This window comes from Tyto alba, unplaced genomic scaffold, assembly GCF_018691265.1.
Source record: "Tyto alba isolate M040663 unplaced genomic scaffold, T.alba_DEE_v4.0 Super-Scaffold_45, whole genome shotgun sequence".
Taxonomy (NCBI): Eukaryota; Metazoa; Chordata; class Aves; order Strigiformes; family Tytonidae; genus Tyto; species Tyto alba.
The window spans coordinates 6,098,709-6,120,618 of NW_024881321.1; the positions used below are offsets into that span (position 1 = coordinate 6,098,709).

A 21,910-nucleotide genomic window follows, 5' to 3' on the forward strand; every position below is an offset into this window, starting at 1 on the left:
AAAATGAAGCCAACCTATTATGAATGAAGAAAACCTATTAAATGTTTTATACTGCAGTGCAACTAATGGATTTTTATTTCAGGATACAATTGAAAAAACAGAATGTATCTCATACATTATTATTGTCTTATCTAATACTGAATATTCCTTTCTGTGGAAAATTTTGTGCTGTTAATACGAATGGTAATTGTGCTATTAAATTTTAGCACACAGAAAAAAGCTGTACATGACACAGTTCAAGTAAAAGTAATAGAAGCTGTTAGATATTTTTTTTTTTTGCCTATTTTTGCCTTTCACTAGTTTGTGTAAGTAGATTATAAAATGTTTTATTTCCGTTTTGGTAGAATCAGTTTTGCAGTAGAATATAAAACCATCATGAACCAGGCAGATGAGCCTTTGATTTGCCTGATGTGGAACTTTTATATACTCTTTGAGAAAATAATGCATATATTCATGCTTCCGATAAAGACTGGGTTGGAGGAAAAGATGTTCTTGTGACCTGTTAAATTCAGCCTAGGGTAATGCTGAGGTTTTGAGGTTATTGACAGGACCTAGGGAGAGTAAAAGAAAACAAAGGTTTTGTTTCAGAGAAAAATCAGTCTTTTACACATCTGCTAAAATACATTCTGCATTCCATGGAATACATTTCCTAATCCTTTGTGCCACTGTGGGATGGATTATTTAATGCCTTTTTCACCTTGAGAATAGTCATGTTTTGTTACAGCCAAAGTCAATCTTCTTTCATAATAATGTATGGTTGTGGTAAAAGATTTTTCACTGATTTTGATGAAGAAATTAACATCTCCCAAATCACCTGAACAAGACAAAAGTCTAAGATGTTTAGATTTTTTTTCCTGCAATGACCTTCTGATACATGCCCAGTCTTGACAGTGTCCAGTGCTAATGAAGAAAGCAAGCTATTTAAGAAAACATTGGTATTGTAGCTTTATCATATTTGTAGTAGTTTTATATTAATGTATTTCATATTTTTCAACACTAATTTGATGCATTGTATGCAAAGTAACACATAGTCCTCATTGACTATAAACTGCCCTGTTTATTATATAATAAATCAGTGAAAAGGCGCAACAGCAGATTCATTATTTCTCTCCATGTCCCTGGCATGTTAGGATAAGAGCGGATATTTTCTAATTTACATCTTAGCAGGGTTCTTTCCTTTATGATAAAAAAAGTAAGTGAAGAATGGGTTCTTGCCCGCATAGGTCCTGCCTACATATGTCTACTTTCCAAGCCTGCCTAATCATGCAAATAGTTAATGTATTGCACACCTCCTTACTTTACATTAAACTAAGCACCGAAATTATCTGAATTGTGTACTACCTCAAATCTTAATGCACGCATTCTTTTTCCTATTTTCTTCTGATCAACAGTGAGAAACATCCAATAATGCAGTATTATTACTAATACTAGAATAAGTGCTTGTGAAAATACTTATTGTCTGGGCACCTTAGCTTTTTCTTTTCAAAAATCTTCTTACATAAATATTCTCTACAGCTGTAAATACTTCAGCTGTGACCTTGTTTGCTTGTATTTTGTAAAATGATGTTTTGCCCATTTGTATGTGTTTATTAAGTTGTGACAAATGAAATCGTGCTGGTTTAGTTTTAATAAATGTGTTGTTTGTGGAATGATCCACTGAATGTTTGAAAGGGCTTAGTACAAATGTTGGTTACTTGTTTGCCACCACATACAACAAGGAGGAATTCCATTTATTTCTGTTATGAAGATGTAAAATCCTATAAGGAATGTCCAGCTCTGTTTAAACACACCCGAAAGGATAAGAGAAATTTTATTTGGGGAGGTTTGGGGAATGTAAATGTCCATTTCTTAGAGTACAAATTGCATCCCTTTACACCTGCAGGATGTTGGCCTGGAATCAGAGTTTTTTTCCCATTTTTTCCCCCTCTTTTAAGTTGTATCTGGAGTATTAAAATAAGCACTGTGTTTTATGAGGACGAGATATGAGTTAGTCCTGACAGGGCCAGATGTATTAAAACTAGGAGTGAAAGGTCTGTTCCCCTGTACGTGAGGCAGCTCGCCCCCATTAGAAACCAGTTTCTTTGCCAGTCCTCAGGCAGAAACTTGCTTTTGTTGCTGTGAGCACCTCAAAGGAGCTTTTCTGGCAAACACTCCTGAATGGGAGGCACTGACACATCCTGCGCCCTTCAGGAATTTTAATGAAGTTAACTGCATCAGAATACAAAACTAAGCTGCTCTATTAAAAGGCTGTCTACTCTTTAGCCAGCTTGCTGTGTTGAACAGAAGCCTGTCGTGTACAGGGTAGGATGACAGGAATATCTACGACCGAAAAAATTATCTACAACAGAGACGCATCCCAGACTGCATCAAGGAGAAAGTCCTTTGAATTTTACTGGAAACTATCACTCATTACTTTTCTATTCAAAGCCAGAAATATTTTCAACCTCATCTGACTTCTGCTTACAAAGCCTAAAAGATTTTTCCTAACCTGTAACTGCAAGTTCTTTTTCTGCCAGTAGTTAGACCTAAGTACATGATCTGCCCCTTGTTTCTGAGAGTCAGCTTTTTACAAGACTCTAGTGGAGGAATGGGCATCTAAGACAGTGAGAGCCGTTGGTTAGATCTGCTGCATGAAACTCCCAGGAATAAAGAGAATTTCAAGTAGGAAAATCCAGGAGATGAGATTCCCTCTCTTCTTCCCTGTCTCCACAATAAAGATAACTCCTGGAATTTTAGTCTTTATTGTAGCAGACTCAAACAACGAGGAGCTGATGTATGGGCTTAAAATGCATGGGTGAAAAGGTGGCAGTGCTGAAGGTCGTGAATGCTCTGAAACATGAATGGTTGAATAATAGATATACTGAAATGTTCATTTCAGTTGACTTTGTTAAGTGTCTTTTACTCATTAAATTGGATACTATTATAAACACATTAACAATAGAGATACTAATAGATATTTGGTCTAGATGTACTTCGAATAGTTCCTTAAAAGTTTCTCATAAAGTCAGCCAATTTAATGATTTTATTGCCATCGGACATATAAATGTGACATGCTGTAGACTGGTCATTATTTATTTTCTTTTATTTATTTTCTCGGCACAAGCAAACTAGGGGCAGCCAGTACTCATTAAGATACAGAAATGCATATTTGTGCTACTTGGGACTGCCTTTGAGGTGGTGAAGCTTCTTTTTAAAGACATATTTTTCTTCTCAGTTTCATTGCAATGGATGATTAAGATTACTGGGGGCTAAAACATTGTTTAGCTCATTTGTACAAAACCAGCTGAAGCTAAATTTGTTAATGCTTTTGGTGTTTTACACATAGAGCCAGAAATATTTGTTTGCAATATATTAGAAGAAAATTAATTCTGAGCTCAGAACGGAAGTACAGCTCATATATTAGAATGAAATACTGATATGTGTGGGACATAAATCCTTTTAATAATAGTGTACATCAGCCCTCTCCATAATTCACATACTTTTGTTAATGGATTATTGCAAGCTTCTTTCTTCCCATAGTTGTGATAGTGTCTTGTAGAGGCAACGCACGGCGTATCTTGGTCAGCTGTGTGATCCTCAACAAATTCAGCTCCTGTCTTTAACTGAGTGATGATAAAAGTATCAAAATGTGATGTAAACCAGTGCTTCCTTACTCTCCAGGGGTTAATTTTATTAAATTAGATGTTTTCATATCGGAATTCAATAGAATTCGATCCCACATTCACATAAGTGTCATGAATGTGGTTCTAGATACACTTCCAAGCATGGTTAAGATTTGGTTAGTGCACAATATAAACTTCCCTTACCATAGTTTGCCTGATCAGCTTAAATCTGGACAAAACTACCAGCCTTTGACTCATCTTCGGAGTGGCCCCTATTACAGATTGGTATGCATTTAATAGCTGTTTGACATAAATACGACACATATGTGAAACACCTGGTTTCATTGTGTTGTTGAGTGCATTAAATCATTTAACTGGCTTCTCCAAGCCTCTTTATCTTCTTTACATTACTATATGAAGGATGATAAGATCACTTAGTTTGCAAACTGAATGTTTTTCTATCAGTTTCCATTATTCACCTTGCTCTTAGAATCCCAGTGTTGTCAGGGAAAACAAAACAAAACAAAACAAAAGTGTAGCCATGTAAAACTGTTTTGGTATCCATTCATATATTTTAGAAGGAACTGAAACAGAGCATGTTGTTCAGATACCATGTATCTCATTGAACGTGAAATGAGTATTCAGTTCTATTCCTGCCTGGCTGCCCTTGCTGTTAGGAGTGAATGGATGTGTAAGAGGCAGGACCAGAAAATTAAGTCAAAAAATTAACAAGTCTTGGTATTTGCTGTTGTTTCTTCATTTCCTTTTTTTTTCTCAAAGCACTTCTTTCATACCATTGCCCCTCCAGAAAAGCACATTCCTTCAGCATCTTTCTGACCTGCAGTCTTCATGTTCTTCTCACATAAAATTTTTGTTTCATTGCTTCACTGACTTTGGAAGACCTACAGAGCCTCCATCCACAAAGTCCTTTCAAGCATACCTGTTACCCATTGGTGTAAGTGCCTGAGAACATAATACAGAGAAAAGAGAACAAATTGATTTTAAACAAGGGACCAAGATCATTGGTGATTATGGAGAATTTGGACTCTATAGAGACTAAGAATCACATGTATCCCTGGAGAGGATGGCAGTTGTGCTTCTTGTGTGGTGGAGACTTTGAAGAAGAACCTGCCCAAACAGGCAGCGGAAAAGTGCTTTCATGCTCTGGTCATGAATCACCAGTATATATAAACAAGTTTAGATAATGCACAATTGAAACATGTGCTGGTTTGGAAATGGTGGTTATTTTGAAAATCAAACAGAAGTCTCAGAAGGAAAATTTCACAGATTTTCCAGCTATTTTACTCTGAACCATACCTCATAGCTGAAACTCAAGGCTACTAGACTGAATTCATCTCTTGTTTTACAAAGCTGTGATATGCACACCAGGCAGCATGGAATCTTCTCAATAATGCAGTAATGAATAGCGCCTTTCAGTGCATGTATAGCTCGAAAGAGCACAGATTTCTCTCAAAGAAATGCTTAGTCAAAACTCGCTGAAAGAAACAAAGTTGATAGAAGTCTTGCAGTAGATTCAAATGAAAAGTATTCAGGAGGGGACAGATCAACTTTTGAGCAAGCAAATTATTTATATATTTCAAAAATATCCATCACAACAGTAAGAGAAGTCTCAGTAGGTTTAGAAATTATAGACAGACCAGCTTGGAACACTTACTATGGATTTCTGAGATTTGTTTGAGCTTTGTCTCTGCTTTCAGTACTTACGTTTTTTGTCTTCCATCTCACTCCAGAAAAACTAGATTTTTCCTACTTTCAGTTTTTCAGGTTCATAATACATACGGTTTTGGATCCACCCCCTTAAATCTACCTTTCTAATGTCAAGAATTCCTCCAGCCCTTAGAAGGGTGACTTATCTATGGCTCTTCCATCTCTTTATATCTGTCATGCTGAAGAATGTATCATTGTCCAAAAGTTTTTTCTCTCCAGTTTTTTCCTCATCCTTCTCTGATTTCATGTCCAGAGCCAGTGATTTACTGTTTACTTTTTTTTCTAAAATATATCTTCAATTCTAATCTAGATATTTGCTAGTATTAACTTTTACCTTATAAAGGCACCTTCAAAGCAGAGAGAATTTGTTAGTTGCAAATTGCCTTGAAACATTTCCATGGAGACAGGGATGGGAAGGAGGAAAGCCTGATAAGTCACTGATGGGATTAGCTAAGAGCTCGAAAAAAACAGTGTCTTGGTAAAGTACATCTTGGAAAGTACATCCAGAAGATTTTCTTCAAAGGGCTCTACAGTGTGCTAGTTTAATGCAGTTTCTAAGTGTATGGTAAATTTTAAAAACTGTTACCCCAGCAAACCAGTGCTAATAAAAATTGGTTGTTAAAGTATTCAGATGCAGCAAAATTCTACAACCTTTTGTGTGCATAGATGTAACTTAAAAAGCAAGTAATTGAATTAAACTGCTGCAATTCACTGGCATGAGATTTACACATCTGCTGGTGGTGTTACTTTCTAGCATCCTTAAACTTTCAGTTATTTTATCCAGTAATCTATTAACTATATGGAAGAAAATCAGTAAGGGAATCACATTCTTAAGCTATGATAGATTGTACCACTTGTCTCTTTTTCTCTCTCTCAAATAATTTTTTTAAAAGTTTTAATAGAAATCAAGTGTTGGATGTTCTGCTGCCCTTTTAAGAACAAAAATTCATTATAAAATAAAATATTTTATATTTATCACATGCTGTTTCAAAGTTACAAATACCTGCTTTAATCAGATGAACACTACTGTAAAGTAGGTTTATATTAAAATCTTGTCTAGTGCATATGTACTAGAAATATTAATTGCAAACAACTTACTATATGCAATAAATGTATGTGAGCAACAAAGCTTTTTTGTCTACAGAACTTTTCACTTAAAATTTAAACAATGCTTGTATTTCAAAATATTTAGTGAAATTTTTCGATGGGAAAACTTGACAAAAATAGACTATGCTATTTGTGTCACTGATGATGGTTATGTCTGCTTCATAGAGTTTCCTTTTGCAGAATTCTGAGTAATTTTCTATGAAGAACCCAGAAGGATGAATATGTAAAAAATTTTCCATCATTTTATTGCATCTGTTTACAGAATAATATTTTGGTTTGGTTCATGAGGATGACACTACCATTTTGGTTTTGTGATTTTTTTTTTTAAAGTAAGTTCAGCGATATTTGTTGACCTGGATTTCTGATACCTTTGAAATCTACCAGTTATGCAAAAAAAGAGATGTTTACTTTGGAGGAAATTTCTTAAACCAAAAAAGTATATGACCCTAAGGGTAACATGCTGTTGTGGTTAAGTGTCTTTCTTCCTATACAAATGTTAAATTAATGTAATTTATCAGATTAGATCTTGATTTTACACTAATGACATGGTTCACAGAGGTTGTATTGTACCTCTCTGAATTAATATAAATTCTATAAAGAGAAAGTAAATGATGTTTTGAATAGCTGCCAAGACACTGTTGTTAGAGCACATGTTTTCAGTTCAAAAACATGTATGGAATTCACGTCAGCATGAAGCTGAGTCTGCAAGACAGTGAATTCAAGGATTAAACCGCTCTACAGTCCCAGTGAAAACCCTGATAATGCCAACGAATTTCTGAGAAGGCAATAAATTGTAGTTATTGGGGCACATAAATTCATCGGAGAATTAAATGTATTATAGTAGATGAGAAGAAACTTAATTTGTAGAGGTTAAAGGCATCAATTTTACATTTCTGTCATTAAGTTTCATTTTAAAAAGGATAAATTGGCATTAAATTATTGAAGACTAGTAACTGAAGGGCAGTGTACGCATGAATCATTGATTCACTACATGACTCAGAGTTCGTAACGGGAAGGAGTATTTTCACCTTCAGTCGCCCACTTAAATCCCGTCCCAGCCTGAAGTGACTCAACCCCGACCGTCTGACAGCTGCCGGGTGTTGGGGTTCAGCTGTGCAGCGAGTCGATGGGGAAGGTGCCTTCAGCAGGCGGGTGTAGAAAACCCACCGCTGTCGACTTCTGTGATCACGGCAGGGAAGTGAAGGAGTTTGCGAGCGTGTCATTTGAACTAGCCATTTTCTGACAAATCTGAGGAGAGCGTGTCATTTCTTTAGTCCCTGCTGACTGAAGGAAGATCAATCTGCCCGTCGATACAGAACGCGGAGCTGTGGTTGGGTGTGTGTGAAATTTGTAAGTGGACGGACAGTCCTGTGAGAAGCGTTCAAACTGCAGATGATCCAGTCTACAGGGGGTCTTGAATTATGTTAGCCATTATCAGGAAGCACTTTTCTAGTGTGGATAAGATCTGAATGCACTGAGTGGTTCAGATGTGGCAGTAATCTTAGATCTGGTGTGTGTCTAACGTGCCACTCAGGAGCCCTGTTTTACTCTGCTTTATCCCGTTGTCCTCATCAGGTGGGATGTTGCATTTAATGAATTAATGCTGGTCCTACAGCCTTTCTGCTGTTATGAGGTTGTCAGAGCAGTTTTCCTTGCCATAAGAGAGATTTACAACTCTATTTTTTATTTTACAGATAACCATTCAGAGGGACAGTGGTTTGGATGTCAGTTCCCCCAAACATGGAAAAGTGGATCCAGACAACATGCCACACGTTGGTGGAAATATTTGGGCTGGTGGAACAGGTTTTTCATTCTCTTTTTTTTTAATGCATCATTGACCAATATCTGAGGGAGATGCTCTGCCAGTCAAAAATGGATTTATAAAAGGCCACTTTCTGTGTAGAGCTATTTTACCCAATACAGGGTTGCATTATTGCCAGTGAAAAAAAAAAAAGTATTTGCAGTGCCTAACTTAAACTGAATACAGCAGATCTCTACTTCAATTACATTTTGTTGTTGTTTCTTTTCATTGGCCATATAGAAAAACAGAAGCTTGCAGCCATAGAAACTAAGCTGAGTCATTTGCTGTTCTCTGTCTCTGTAGCTGCAGCAATTTAGGCAGTATAGGCAAGAGGCACACAGAATAGGCAAAGTGCCTCCTAATTCTAAAATACACTGATCACTACATAAAGTGGTTTGGGAACAATGTAAATCAGCAAACTCTAGGGAGAAGACAGAATCTGAGCAAATGACTTTAAGGACTAGGAGCTTTGAGGAGATGTACAAAACTTATATGATCTATAGTTCCCTTTGTACAAGATGGAAACCATTATGAATCTGATCTCAAGGAACTAGAAACACAAGTGTTCCATTGGAGTTCTTCTTTACCATGATAGCTGTTTGGTTTTGAAAATCTCTGGCAATAAAAATTTCTACTAGGGATCATTGCCAACATTTTTGGAACATCTGTAGATTTGACAGTGGAAGCTTTAAAGAAAATGTGTTACTATTTGTTATCAAATGCATATTCTTAATTGTTATTTATCTCAACCATGTTAGGTGGGAGAGACACTGCTGGGTTAGGTGGCAAAGGTGGGCCGTATCGGCTGGATGCTGGTCACAATGTTTACCAAATTTCTCAAGCTGAAAAGGATGCTGTTCCTGAGGAGGTTAAGAGAGCCGCTCGAGAAATGGGTGAAAAGGCCTTTAAGCAGAGGTAATGTGACAGTCTTTATTTTCTCTTCCATTTCACAGAAGAATTTGAAAAAGATGGCTAAAAAGAATTTTCTTTCTTAACTACATTTATCAACTACCTTACCCTGTTCATTATCATTTAACAGAGCTTACCAGCATATGTTTAACTGTTCTGGACAAGATGTATAGAATGTTTTATTGAGTTAAGCCACACTGTTAAAATGACTGTGTGATTTGATAGAGTAAAACACAGGTAGGTTGATAAGGAGACTGATGTGAATATTTATCTTTTTAAAAAGGTATCTACCGTACAAAAATTGATTTGAATTATGCTGAATCAAGATTGTGTGTTGTTAGGAATTCATCATCTAGCAAATCTCTTTCAAAATGGACTGTTACAAGCGAATTACTTCTGTTGGAAAGTTCTGTAGCCAAATGGTGAGATGATTTGAACTATTAAACATCAGCACACACTTTTACACGAACCACAGATCTTCCCAGCATTAGGGTAATGCATGGTTACTAATCAACTGTTTCCCAGACTCTGCACAGAGGTTCATATTCCTTCTACCAACTGAACTCTCAGGTCAACCTTTGGTATTTTGCATTTAAAAAAGCAAAGCGTGTTGACAGCCAGTCCAAATGCGTTTTACATTTCAGCCCAGGACATATTGCAATATGAGTATCTGTCTGAAAGCAGAGTGTACTAGACAGCTTCAAACACTGGAACAAATAAATTAAGAAGCAGCTTAATCAGCTCACATTTTGTTGCTATTAACAGAGTGATTACCAGTGGGGGACAAATCTGGGTGCTGTGAGGAGCAGGTGAGATTGCCATTTGCTTCAACTGATGTTGAAATAATTAGGTTGTTAAACATAGAGCACACACTGTACATGAAGCACTGTATTTAAAGCCAGCAATTTATCTATTGTGTCCAGGTCAAGTTTCTTTTTTAATCATGGTTTTAGTACTAAATTACCTGGAGCATTGAACATTGCCATTAGAGCATTAGTGATTAATAAACGCAAGGAAAACACAGAGATTATGTTAGTGCTTCACAGGAAAAGATCCTGAAAAGAGAAATACCTTTTAGTAGTGATCTAATTTACACAAGCAACATACAGAAATTTAAATTTAAAAAAGTCACTTAAGTTTTTGTTTTCAGGGAGAAGACAGAGCTTCTTTTGGTTTTTTTCCTAGTGGTTTATGGGAGGGCAGGCAGGGACGGCTACTTTTAAACCTTCCTGCATCCCCCATTCTTCAAAATTGTTTATCAGTTTCTTCATAACAGAAACAATCAATATGTGTGGTATTGGATACCATACATCTCTTTGTGCATATGCACATATACACACATGGCATGGTTTGATGAGTTTCTACCTGCCTCTATGGTGATTTACAAAATTCATGCTAGGGGAAATTCCTGGGTACTGCCATATGTTGTGGAAACAGTGCAGCTGTGTCCTGTAAAATCTGAGTATCTGTACATGAGTTAACAATTCGTGTCCTGCTAAAACCAGTGAGCTGGCATCTACCAGCTGTAAAGGTAGCCTATTCTCAAGCCACTTTTGCCTTGGATTTTTATTCTGTACCTCTTGGATAGTTGTGGGAACTAACAGATAAAAGCTAAAAATAGGGAGGTTGGAGTCCTCAGGGTGAAGAAAAAAAGTAAGGGGGACTGCAGATTTCACTGCTTTGTTTATACATGATTATCTGGAAGGGAGAATTTTAATATGAAAGCTATTGATTGCTCTCCTGCCTAGATAATACTTCTTGTGGAAAACATTTTAAATTGCCCTATTTCACTAGAATGAAGTTAGAAATTGCTCTTGAATGGATGCAGTATTTTTCATGGTGTTTTTCTGAACTAGATTTCACTGTGGATTGATGTAGAGTCTAACAAAGTAAAACTGCACGTGAGGGTTTCTTTGAAACAAAATGTTTTCTTCATTGATGTGAAGATACTGAACGCTGTTGACAGAATCCAGGAAATAAAGTGTACAGCACTGAAAGTTACTTTTTCCTGCTTCTCATGAATAATAGTTGGCTATAATGACTATGTCTATGCAAAATTCAAAATAGAAAAAGAGATAGTCATACTAAAGACAACAAAGATTTGATGTTTGGTTTTAATGTTATCATTAAAGGACTGGTCTAAACAGCAGTTCTCACGTATACTGTATGTTCCAGGCAAGTAACTTGTGATAGTATTAAAAAAATTGTCATTAGAAATATAACGAATCTATAAATACTTTACCATCCATTAATAGTTCATTTAAAAATCAGTATTTTCAAAACAGTGTGAGGTTATGTTGTTATGAAGTGCTTGTTTGAAATGAGCTGTGCACAGATAGGCCAATACGTTTTAGCTCACGAATGGACCCAGCCACGTGCTGGATGGTAGGGTGGCCAGATACACAATTGCTGGGTCATGGAAAATATCAAATGGTGCCACTCCCAGCATATCCACCTGTCCCCTAGCTCGCTCTTCACCGTTGGACCTCTGTAATTACATTCCAGTTGTGAATTTCACCAGTTTGAGAGTATCTTAAGTTTAGCTTACGATGTTGAGAAGAATGATACAGAAGCTTAAGTGGGCACATCTTAACTTGTAGAAGAAGCAGATATCTGTTTTTATGCTGCAGATGGTGCACTCTCTGTTAGGCCTCTGGACAGGATAGTGACATGACTCATTTTTTTTGTGGGGGAGCACATTTTTGTTAATGTTCATTTAAAACTTCTTTGTTTCAAGGTTTCATCATTTTATGAAGCACAAAGATAGGTATTTGAGACAGTTACTAGTTGTAGATCTTCAAGGACAGATTTTATAGTGTGTCTTTACTTAACCTTTGTGTTAAAGCATGGATCGTGATGTTTAAAATACTCCGACGGTGAAGTAATGAATAGACACTCATGATCCTTTTATGTACAGATGGCAACACCTGAGCCAATAAAACCTTTAGAATTTGATAGCAGATTTTAGAACATCTGTTTTACTTCCCAAACATTAAAGCAGATTATGAGAGAGACAGACAAAGGATTAGTAACTTTAATAAGTTTTAATGTGATGCAATTGCTGTAGACACCAGTGATCACCTGCCTTGTCAAACATTCACAAAAGCAGCTGCCACTTCTTTGGTTTGTCTCTTGTGTGTGGTTATTACAGTCTGAATTTCGCTGTTATCATGTAAATAAATTTGTAATTTACATACGTAAATGGATGATGTGCTTGTTTCCTAAACTGTTCTTAGCCCCCTGTTCTTTGCTTTAGATTGAAAGAGATTCAGATGAGTGAATATGATGCATCGACTTACGAAAGGTTCTCTGGAGCTGTCCGTCGTCAGGTTCAGTCACTCCGTATCATCTTAGACAATCTGCAGGTAATCTTAGATTCACTGACAAAGGAACATGGTGAGCTCATTGCATTAGGCCCCAAATACTATCCTGGTAGTATCTTGTTGCCATCTGACGATCATACCTTTGAGGGCTAAAAGCAGATTCGGGTTATAATCATGGTTAGGAAAAACAGTCTCATATTACTGTTTCAAAGGCAGCTTTTAAGTGGGTCCCAGTGCTCATCTCTACAACTTAACAGCATTCCTGTACCACAGCTTACAGAGATTACTTATTCAGGAGCAAAATTTTGTGAAAGAAAATACTATACGTTGTTAAAAGAGTATGTGATGGTGTGTAGATCACAGCCTATGTCTCTACCTCCTGTCCAAAAGACTTCTTTAGCTTAGAGATGCAAATGCTATAAATGTTTAAAGAAATGCTCCAGATCATAGTTTACTGCATATGCAGCTGAAAACATGAATTTTTCACAGGTTTGTTTTTAACTCTTGCTAATAAAAATAAGTGTAGCCCAAATCTAAGTGGAAGCTGACCAAAACCACCAGTTTGCCTTTTTTTCTAGTAACTGGTCCTGTGATTCTTCCAGATTTAATTATACTAGTGTTCACGTATGGGGTAAATAAAATAAAAAGTAAATTGTTTCTAGGAGGAATCTGCTAATCTTCAGTGACAATTAAAGGAAAATCAATTTTACTCCTTATAAGATATTTCTGATTAAAAATATTTCTGTTGCAAGCTACCAACCACTAGTATTCATATATCTTAGTCTATTAGTTAGTCACTGTGCTGTGTCTAATCTGTCTCCTTACTTCAGCAATAAAACTGAAATATAGAAAGAAATTGCTTTGTATATTCGACAGACTCCTCCTGGGTCAAAAAATCCAATTCCCTAGCAAGTGAGAAAGGTAATATTTTTCTTTGTTTTATATTTTTAAGCCATTATGACTACAGCAATGCTACTGTAATCACATATATACACAGAGAACCGTTAGCCAGTTTTATTACAAATGTATCAATTCAGAGTGCTCCTCATATAATGAACATTTAAGATGGTCATGATTAGGTGATTCATGCACCTAATATGTGTTTCAGTTCAGGACATAGACTTTAGGCTTGTAAAGACAGGTTTCAATTGAAAAAATACAGATATGAATCTCAGTTTTTCCTGCATCATTTATATCTAGGTGGGTTTTTTACTGTGTTTCTAGTAGACCTGCCATTAGAAGCACATTCTAGGTGTGAAGTGAATAAGTGAATATTCAGTTTAAAGTCTTTTTTTAGTCTGCCTTGTCTATTCTTTGGAGCCAAAATTCTTACATTCGGGGATCATGTTAAACATAATCAACATATAACATATTTTAATATAAGGAGACATATTGTGTTGCTTTGTTAAAAAGGTCATTTTAATATCAAGGCAAAATCTTATAAGCCTCAGTATTTTATAAGACTTTGCTAACTTCCTGGCAAAATCTATAACAGCTAACCACAGAGATAGTATATGTACTTTGAAAAAACAAACTGACAGTATTTGGAAAAGCTAGCTTATAGAATTAGAGCAATACTGAAAGCAAATTTTTAACTTCATAAATTTTTATATAGATTTTGATAGGTTTTTCTATTAGCACTCGGAAAACGACAATAAATGATACCAGGAGTTACTTAGTTGCCAAATGCTTGCTGTTAATTGGGATGCTGATGCCAAGCACATTTCATGTTATCTTTTTGAGCTAAAAAAACCCATATTTGAATTCTTCAGCATGTTAAGTCATTCAACCCTGATGAAGGACTATGCCTCTGTCTCCCCTTTTTTCTGGGTAGTGCTATGTACACCAACGGTTCTTAGTTAAAATTGTTTTCTTTCTGTTATCAGTCAGACATTCCTCATTTCTCAAATAAGAAGTCAATGGCAGAGTCAGTTGCAGTAAACTTTGCAGCTGTGTGGTTTTAACTTTGTGAAAATCCCAAATTACCTTCCCAGTAGAGAACACTTGCAGCTTTTTAGAAATGTTTGAGATTGTTTTGTTTGAAATTTAATGTGCTCACATAATGGAAATATATTTTCCATGTTTATTTAACCTGGATTTTCTTTTCAACGTATGTCTTTTTTCTGTTAGCTTTGTGGGTTGTTTTTTTTTAAATATGTTCCTTTGATTAAAATTTACATCCCAAGAATCAAAAGGCTGGGATTCAGGTCCAGTTGCTGATGGCTCACAAAAATTAGTAGCAGCAGAAAGAGATGTTTGGAATAGGCTGCTCCTTGAAAGTGATACATAAATACAGTCTGAAAATGCAATTTCATTTTTCATTTTACTTTTCATAACTCAGTGATTTCTGTCAGCTCTTTGAACAACATTAACAAAACAGTACAAGTTGTCGTTTATCTTCTTTACAAGTAACAAAGCCAGAAGTCCAGGAAATCTGGTCAATGATGAGCTTTCTTCTTTCCCCTAATGCTGGCCAAACGCTGAGCGAAGCTTGTCTGTCTGAACTCCAGATTCAAAAGCTTATGGTCAGTCAGTCACTCAGAAAGGCCTTCTCAGATTTTCAATGACTTACCTTCCAGAAAGTACTTCTCTTTGTATTGATTATTACAGAGGGAATCTAGAGCAACTGCCCCTGTAGCTTCTGAGCATCATTTAGGCACCTGCATTTAAACTGAGCAAACCTGAGCCTGAGTCGCCGAGTCTACTGGGGCTCTGTCTGATTTAGACCATGTGGGAACTGTCTGGTCATAACAGCAAGAATATAATAGTGGCAGTCCTGTAATAAGCATGGCTCAGAGAGCTGATGATGTGAAAAACCCTGTGTGCCCTGTCAGCTGTAGTTTTCTGATTTCAGCAGCTAAGGGAACATATGCATAATGTTTTCCCAGAAAGAAACACAGACCACACTGTCACACCATCCTATACCATTACAAGTTACATATTTACATGTAATCACTTCACACACACAACTTTTTCTGTGATATTTGCAGACATCACAGTTACATTTTGCGGGTTTTTTTGTAAATATTCTTTGGATATCTTTCAGTGAAAAGTATTACTGCAGTGGTGTATTATGATCAGCCATTGCGATGCTGATAACATATGGTATCTAGCACGTTCTTCTAATTTCAAAAGCAGAACAATGAATATATATCAGTATTTTTTCATCAGTATGGTTGCTATATATTGCAATAGTAATGGGTTGTATGCCCTTTCTGGTAAAATATCAAAGCAAGGTATATATGTAATAGTTCTGGTTTTCTCTTAAAATTGTAAATGCTTTTAAACTTATGTTGGTTTTAAGCTTATGAAAATTACATATTGAAAATGCTTTGAAGCTTTTCTGTAATATATGTGTGCATTGTATAACACATGTGCTTAAGGGGATTTTTTTCCAGCTTTTATAAAAGGAAATAAATTCTTAGGAATTCTGCATGAGAGAGGCAGATGCTAAGTAGTCTAAATAATTTTAGCATTATTTGAAGAGAGGTTAAGTCAGATTTTGTTAGCGTTCTTTCCTACTTTAGGAGAGAATGTGAACTCTGTGTTCCTCCAATAAAATTTCAACTCCAATACTGGCTTTTGTTGCATAAGCTTCAAAAGTTATTAAATGGTTTTAACTGTGTCCATAATTAAAAGCAATTTTCTTCTCCCACTGCTGTTCCTTGAACAGCAAACAGCCACAAAGCTAAAGCATTGTCCATGAAAACAGTACTGAAGCTGGTTGAGAATTTGCTCAATGAAGCTGAAAGTTTATAATCTTCTGTTGTTTGTCCCTCCTGCCTACTGAAAGGAAGCAAATGACAAAAATTTGACAAAACAGCAGCTCTAAAGAAGTGTTAAGGATCTTCCAGTACTTATAATGGCTAAGATGACTAGGGACAAAGTAATCGTATCTGCATCATCCTGGAAGGTGCATGATTCATTTTAGACAGACTCGGCTCACACAGCAGCATGCTGTCTCCAGGAGCATTTTTTTAATGGTTAGTTGGAGTGTTGTTGAAATTTGCCATGGGCTATCCTACAGTGTGACGTTTTGATGGAGAATGTAGAGGTCACCTGGAATTTGCAGCTATCTTTTTTGTGATGTTACACAATTTTTAGGGCAACAAAGGAGTTGATGATCCTATGGAAGAAGGGGCTTCAAATTTCATCCCAAGAATATTTAATGATAGTGGAAACTGCTAGTTGGTGGTAGAAACTCATAGATGCCCCACTGCCAAAGTGGGTTAAGGCTAGGTTGACTGTAGCACCATGAAAATGTATCAGAGGACACAACTGACTCGGTTCACAACCTGAGAAATATTTTCCACTTTCCCATTCTGTGATTTACTAAAAGCCTGAGGTTTCCATGTATTGCCATTGTTTTGCCTCCCTTCAGGAAGCATCTGTAAAGCTTCTGACACTGTGTTTGTCACAGCTATGTAAATTCTATACTGTGGCTTTGTATTCTTTCTGCCCACTTATTTTGTTATGTAACTAGTCCTTTAGTCTTGAGTAACTATAGGCAACAGACGATAGTCCAGAACTCCTTCTTTCAAACACACCAAAAAGAAAAACTCATGAATTTTGACCAAAGCAAAATCAAAGATTCTCAGAGCCTTAAGAAGCTATCATCTGACTGCTCAGACTGTACAAAACTAAAACAATTTGTCCTCTCAAATCCCAGGCCTACAGTTTACTGTGGATTTGTAATGTACACTAACTGTTTGTCAGAGAGCAACTGATTTTCATTGCTGAGAACAGAAGTTTAAGGCAGTTTGTGTCCTGCTAGATATTTGATTTGCCTCCAGCTGCTGATCAGCAGTTTGCTGAGAGTGCAAATGCATTATACATATATAAATTTAAAATCTTCTTTTTTTGCTGGGCTAACTACTGGGATCAGCAGCTTCAACCTGCAGATTTAAGCAGAAATTAAATAAACCATGAAACCCGTATATGCAGTTTGCTGTCTTTAGATGGATCTTACGTATTATGAACTTTAATGAAGCTATCATTGAAAACATTCTTAAATATGTTGTTTATAATATTAAAACACTTGAGTCTTCAGTCTTGAATGACAGGAGTTCCATATTTGATTTCCTGGATTGTATTGTATGGTCATCAAGCCAAGCTGTAGACAACAGTGTTCTTTTAAAGGAAATAAAAGAAACATTCAGTGGACTGTCTCAGGAGTATCACAATTTTTAAGGTTTTTATTGTTAAATGTAAATATAGTTTGTTATGAATATTACTTTAAAAGAAACCATTTACCATTACCTAAGGTGAATACTGCTTATTTTCACTTTTAAGTCACACAACGTTTTTTTCGTGCACTGCTTGGATGGAGAACAGGTAACAAATGGTCAGTTATGCGTGTCCCTCTGGTTGTATGTGTTTCTGCACAGGCTTGTTGCACAGATTTCCAGCAAGAAAAAAGGTTAACATTTCTGCAGCCCACAGTTAAACTCCCATATATAAAACAAGTTTAAAAAGAGAAAATTACAGAGAGAACATGTTCTTTGTCAGTGTTAGTCTTTCTTTCAGAGAAAAAGATCAGGACAGCTATGAAAATGTATTTGGATTTCTGTGACTTACGCCAAAACTATCACATCATTACAAAGAAAATTCATGCATATGTGGTGTTTGGTGGGTCTTAAATTGTCTAGCATACACTCACATCACTTAGTGAATTAAGGCATCTTTTCTCTTGTAGGCCAAGGGTAAGGAAAGACAGTGGCTGAGACACCAAGCTGTTGGAGAGCTAGATGATGCCAAAATCATTGATGGGCTGACAGGAGAAAAAGCCATATATAAACGACGGGGAGAACTTGAGCCACAAGTAAGTATCCAACAAGTAGCAGGGAAAGGTAGGGAAGAGTTCATCCTGTGTGCTCATTTCATACTGGCTGTACAGTATCTGTGTTTGGAGTTTGAGTAAGTTATAGGGATGAGAAACTCAGAAGAATCATCTCTGGCTCAGGAAGCCTCTGAGACAGAGGCAACTACAAGTTTGAAAATTTGCTTCACCTCTTCTTATAGTCCTCACATGTATTTGCTATTGGCCACCCTCAGAAAGAGGATGCTAATCCAGGCAGTGCTTTATTTTCATCCAATGCAACAGTTGTTGTGTTCTTGTTTTATATTTTATTCAGCTGAAGGCAATTAGCAGAAAAGTTGGTTTGTCTAAGAAAAATTAAAATATTTTCTTACTAATTTAATTTAATTTTTGTTAATAAATACATTGATACCCTGGGAAGTTTAAAATTCAAGTGTTTTACAAATTTCTTTCCTTCTTCTGTGATATGCAAAGAATATCAGCTTTCACAGATATTTGGATTTACAAGAATAAAAATGATAATGAGATAAAAGTGTGAGGAATAGCCATTAACATACGATGAAGTTGTCTGTCCTATGGCCCAATTCAGCCATTACTTAGATAACATTATGGTTAGGCCTACGTGAGTCAGCAACAGAGAAACCACTTGAATCAGATCAATAAAATCTGACCAAAACTGGTGGGGCTGGTCCATAATATTTAACGGTATTACTTAATGACAGATTGCAATTTTTGACTATGCTAAGAATTTTTTTTTTTAAATAACTGAGTGCAACATCTTTTTGCATGTCTGCTACCCACATCTGATGAATCCCTGGTATTATTTTTTATGCTACTTGGTCCTGATGTCTGTTGCTTTGAACAGTTTATGGAACCTGGCACTGCCTGTGTGAAAGATCAATAAGGGAAAAGTGATTAGGTCTTAATTTGTCATTTTTTTCAACATGTGTTTGCTCAGTGTATCAGTTTTAAGGCTTTGTAAAAGTAGTTCAACTCAGAAAAAGAAAAGGGCAACTTTAAGATGTGAATAAAAACCAAAATAAAGGTAGGATTTAATGGTGTCTCTCTCTCTCTCCCTTTGTTTTTGGGAGAACGGGGATGCCACAGTCTATTAAGAGGAGAATTAAAAGAATAAAGCACAGAAATGCTTGCAACCCTTTACATGTAAAAGAAACATCTTAGTTATTTGTTTTTAATGTGATCTTTGATAGCCTTATTCTTGAATCCAGACTCATCTCATTGCACACTAAATAAAACACCTCCCTTGAATGTACTGTGCCAAAAATTGTTAAAACAGATGGGGATTGTTTTCAGGAAAAAATAATGGTTTCAGCATCAGCATGAAGAAGAAACTGGTAGTTAATCAGAACAAGATTTCAAACATTTTTGGAATGTTATTAACCTCAGCAGACAAGTTTTTACAGTCTTATATGGGTCCCTGTTAGTGCTGTAAGCCAAGGAAAAGCATTTCCATTATGAGCCTTGGCAGAAAGAGCAAATTTGAGACTCTTTTTACTGAAATAAAATGTTAAGAATCAAAACTGAGACAGAAAAAGTATTTTCCTGACAAGCATGTGTGGAATTTTTCGAGGTATTTTGTTTCCAGTCATTGAAGGTGAGAAGAAGGAATGAATTTGAGGTATCTGTCAAGTAACTGGTTTGAAACATTTATGAGAAAGGTTAAAATGTTTTTGTTCTTTTTTTAAAAAAAAAAAAATCAGTGTTTGCTGGATAAAAGTTTCTCGCTTCGCAAAATGTGTTGGGTGGTTCTCTTTCTGAAATGTTTTATCATTGATGATGTTTAGCTTTCCCAGTTATATGTTTGGGTTTTTTTCTGCTGTGTTTCCCTGTCAGCCTGGGAGCCCCCAGCAGAAACCTAAACGCTTGCGCCTGGTGGTGGATGTTTCTGGTAGCATGTACCGCTTTAACGGGATAGATGGACGACTGGAACGCTCCATGGAGGCTGTCTGCATGGTCATGGAAGCTTTTGAGAATTATGAGCACAAATTCAAGGTAATTACAGCTGGGCTGGGAGCTCTGTGGTTATTGCACAGGCTGTGTGAAGCAGTGGAAAAAGTTTCAGCAGTCTAGCCAAAGAACATTATTCATTCTCGCAAGGAAATACAGACATTAATCTATTTCTAGCAACCTGAAAAATAATACTAGTGAATGGATAAGAAGCATTACGTGCTTCAGCAGGGGAGAATTCAATCTAAGAAATTTAAGACTTTGTTTTAGTGAAATTTGCCGCCTTTTTCTTTATTTATTTGTTTATTTGTTTCTTTGAGCAGAAACACTTAAGCCTACGGAACACAAGTAAATATGAGCTCCAGGACGTGCAAAGATGGCCTGACTTTCCATCTGCCCAGAGTACAGACAGTAATACTTTGCCATGGGAAAAGACCAAACTTCTTTATCCCTTACTTGTGTTCTCTTCCTGAAAGCAAAAAAATAATTTCTTGTAGTGAAAGATATTAGGTTCTACCTGTTAATTAATGGTAGCCTGCAAAGGAACTGTAAATAAATTTTATACCTTTTTTTTGTCTCAGTAAGCCTAAACAAGGTCTAGGTTATGTTTCTTTAACCTTAAAAAAAGACATGAATGGCCAGTCTCAAGTTAATTCTCGACAGACTCAGTGTTTAATGTAAGAATAAAGATGTTTGATGCCTTTACTGAAGAGCATCTCAAACAGGACTTAAAATACATCTGAACAAAATGTAAAATCTCCTAAAAAAAGTTAATAGAAGACTTAGTCCAGATCAATTCAGCCAGGTCTGCTTCTCATTGTTCCTCCAACAGCATAATCCTACAGATTTCTGTTCTTCTATAGACTCTCCTGTACAAAAACAGGCCATACAGAGGCATACACTTCTAGAATGTCTTCTGAAGTACAATCATGCAGACTTCCATTTGTCAGGGAAAAGGCGATAAATGGAGACAGGCATTATGTCTTTAGCCTACTTTCCTAAGGAAACGAGGCATATGCTACCATACTCTCTGGCAGTAATGCTTTCTGCCCCCAGAACATGCTTAAACAGAGAAAGTTGTACAATTTCAAACAAATTTGAAACCATAGTTTTGTTCCCAAAGACACTAAATTCCTGCAAATGTCATGAAAATAGGTGAGGTAGAGAGTGATGCTCGGTATTCCTGTTGGAGAAAAGTGCTGTAACCTTAAGCTTAGACCTTAGCTCAGATAAGCCATGTGGAAACTCAACTATAATTAAGAAAATCATGGGAATTGAGGAGTTGGTTCAGCTGCTCATGTATCTCCTGCTCACTTGTAATAAAAAAGTTAAAGACAAATATTAACAGGGGCAGCATAATTATGCAACACAATTTTTGTAGCTTGGTAAATCAGGCATATCTGAGCAACATTCATGTTAATATGGCCAAATGCAGGATCATCCACAACAGAAGATGAAATAGAAGTAGTGGACACAAGGATTGATATGATATGATATGATATGATATGATATGATATGATATGATATGATATGATATGATATGATATGATATGATATGATATATTGGAGTATAGTCAACATGGCTTTTGCCAAGGGAAGTAATGCATTCTGGAGAGAATCTGTGTATGTGACACAAGCAAGGCTGCTTGATAGT

At 36.3% G+C, this 21,910-nt stretch overlaps 1 protein-coding gene across 3 annotated transcripts in view; it reads left to right on the forward strand.

Annotated features, from left to right (window-relative positions):
- VWA8 (von Willebrand factor A domain containing 8) overlaps positions 1-21,910 on the forward strand; it is a 194,830-nt gene that overhangs the window by 160,059 nt on the left and 12,861 nt on the right. For all 3 annotated transcript variants that reach the window (XM_042805822.1, XM_042805819.1, XM_042805821.1), the window contains exons 38-42: positions 8,132-8,240; positions 8,997-9,153; positions 12,404-12,512; positions 18,166-18,291; positions 20,143-20,301. In XM_042805822.1, coding sequence (XP_042661756.1) covers positions 8,132-8,240; positions 8,997-9,153; positions 12,404-12,512; positions 18,166-18,291; positions 20,143-20,301 — 660 coding nt within the window. The remainder of the gene's footprint in view (positions 1-8,131; positions 8,241-8,996; positions 9,154-12,403; positions 12,513-18,165; positions 18,292-20,142; positions 20,302-21,910) is intronic.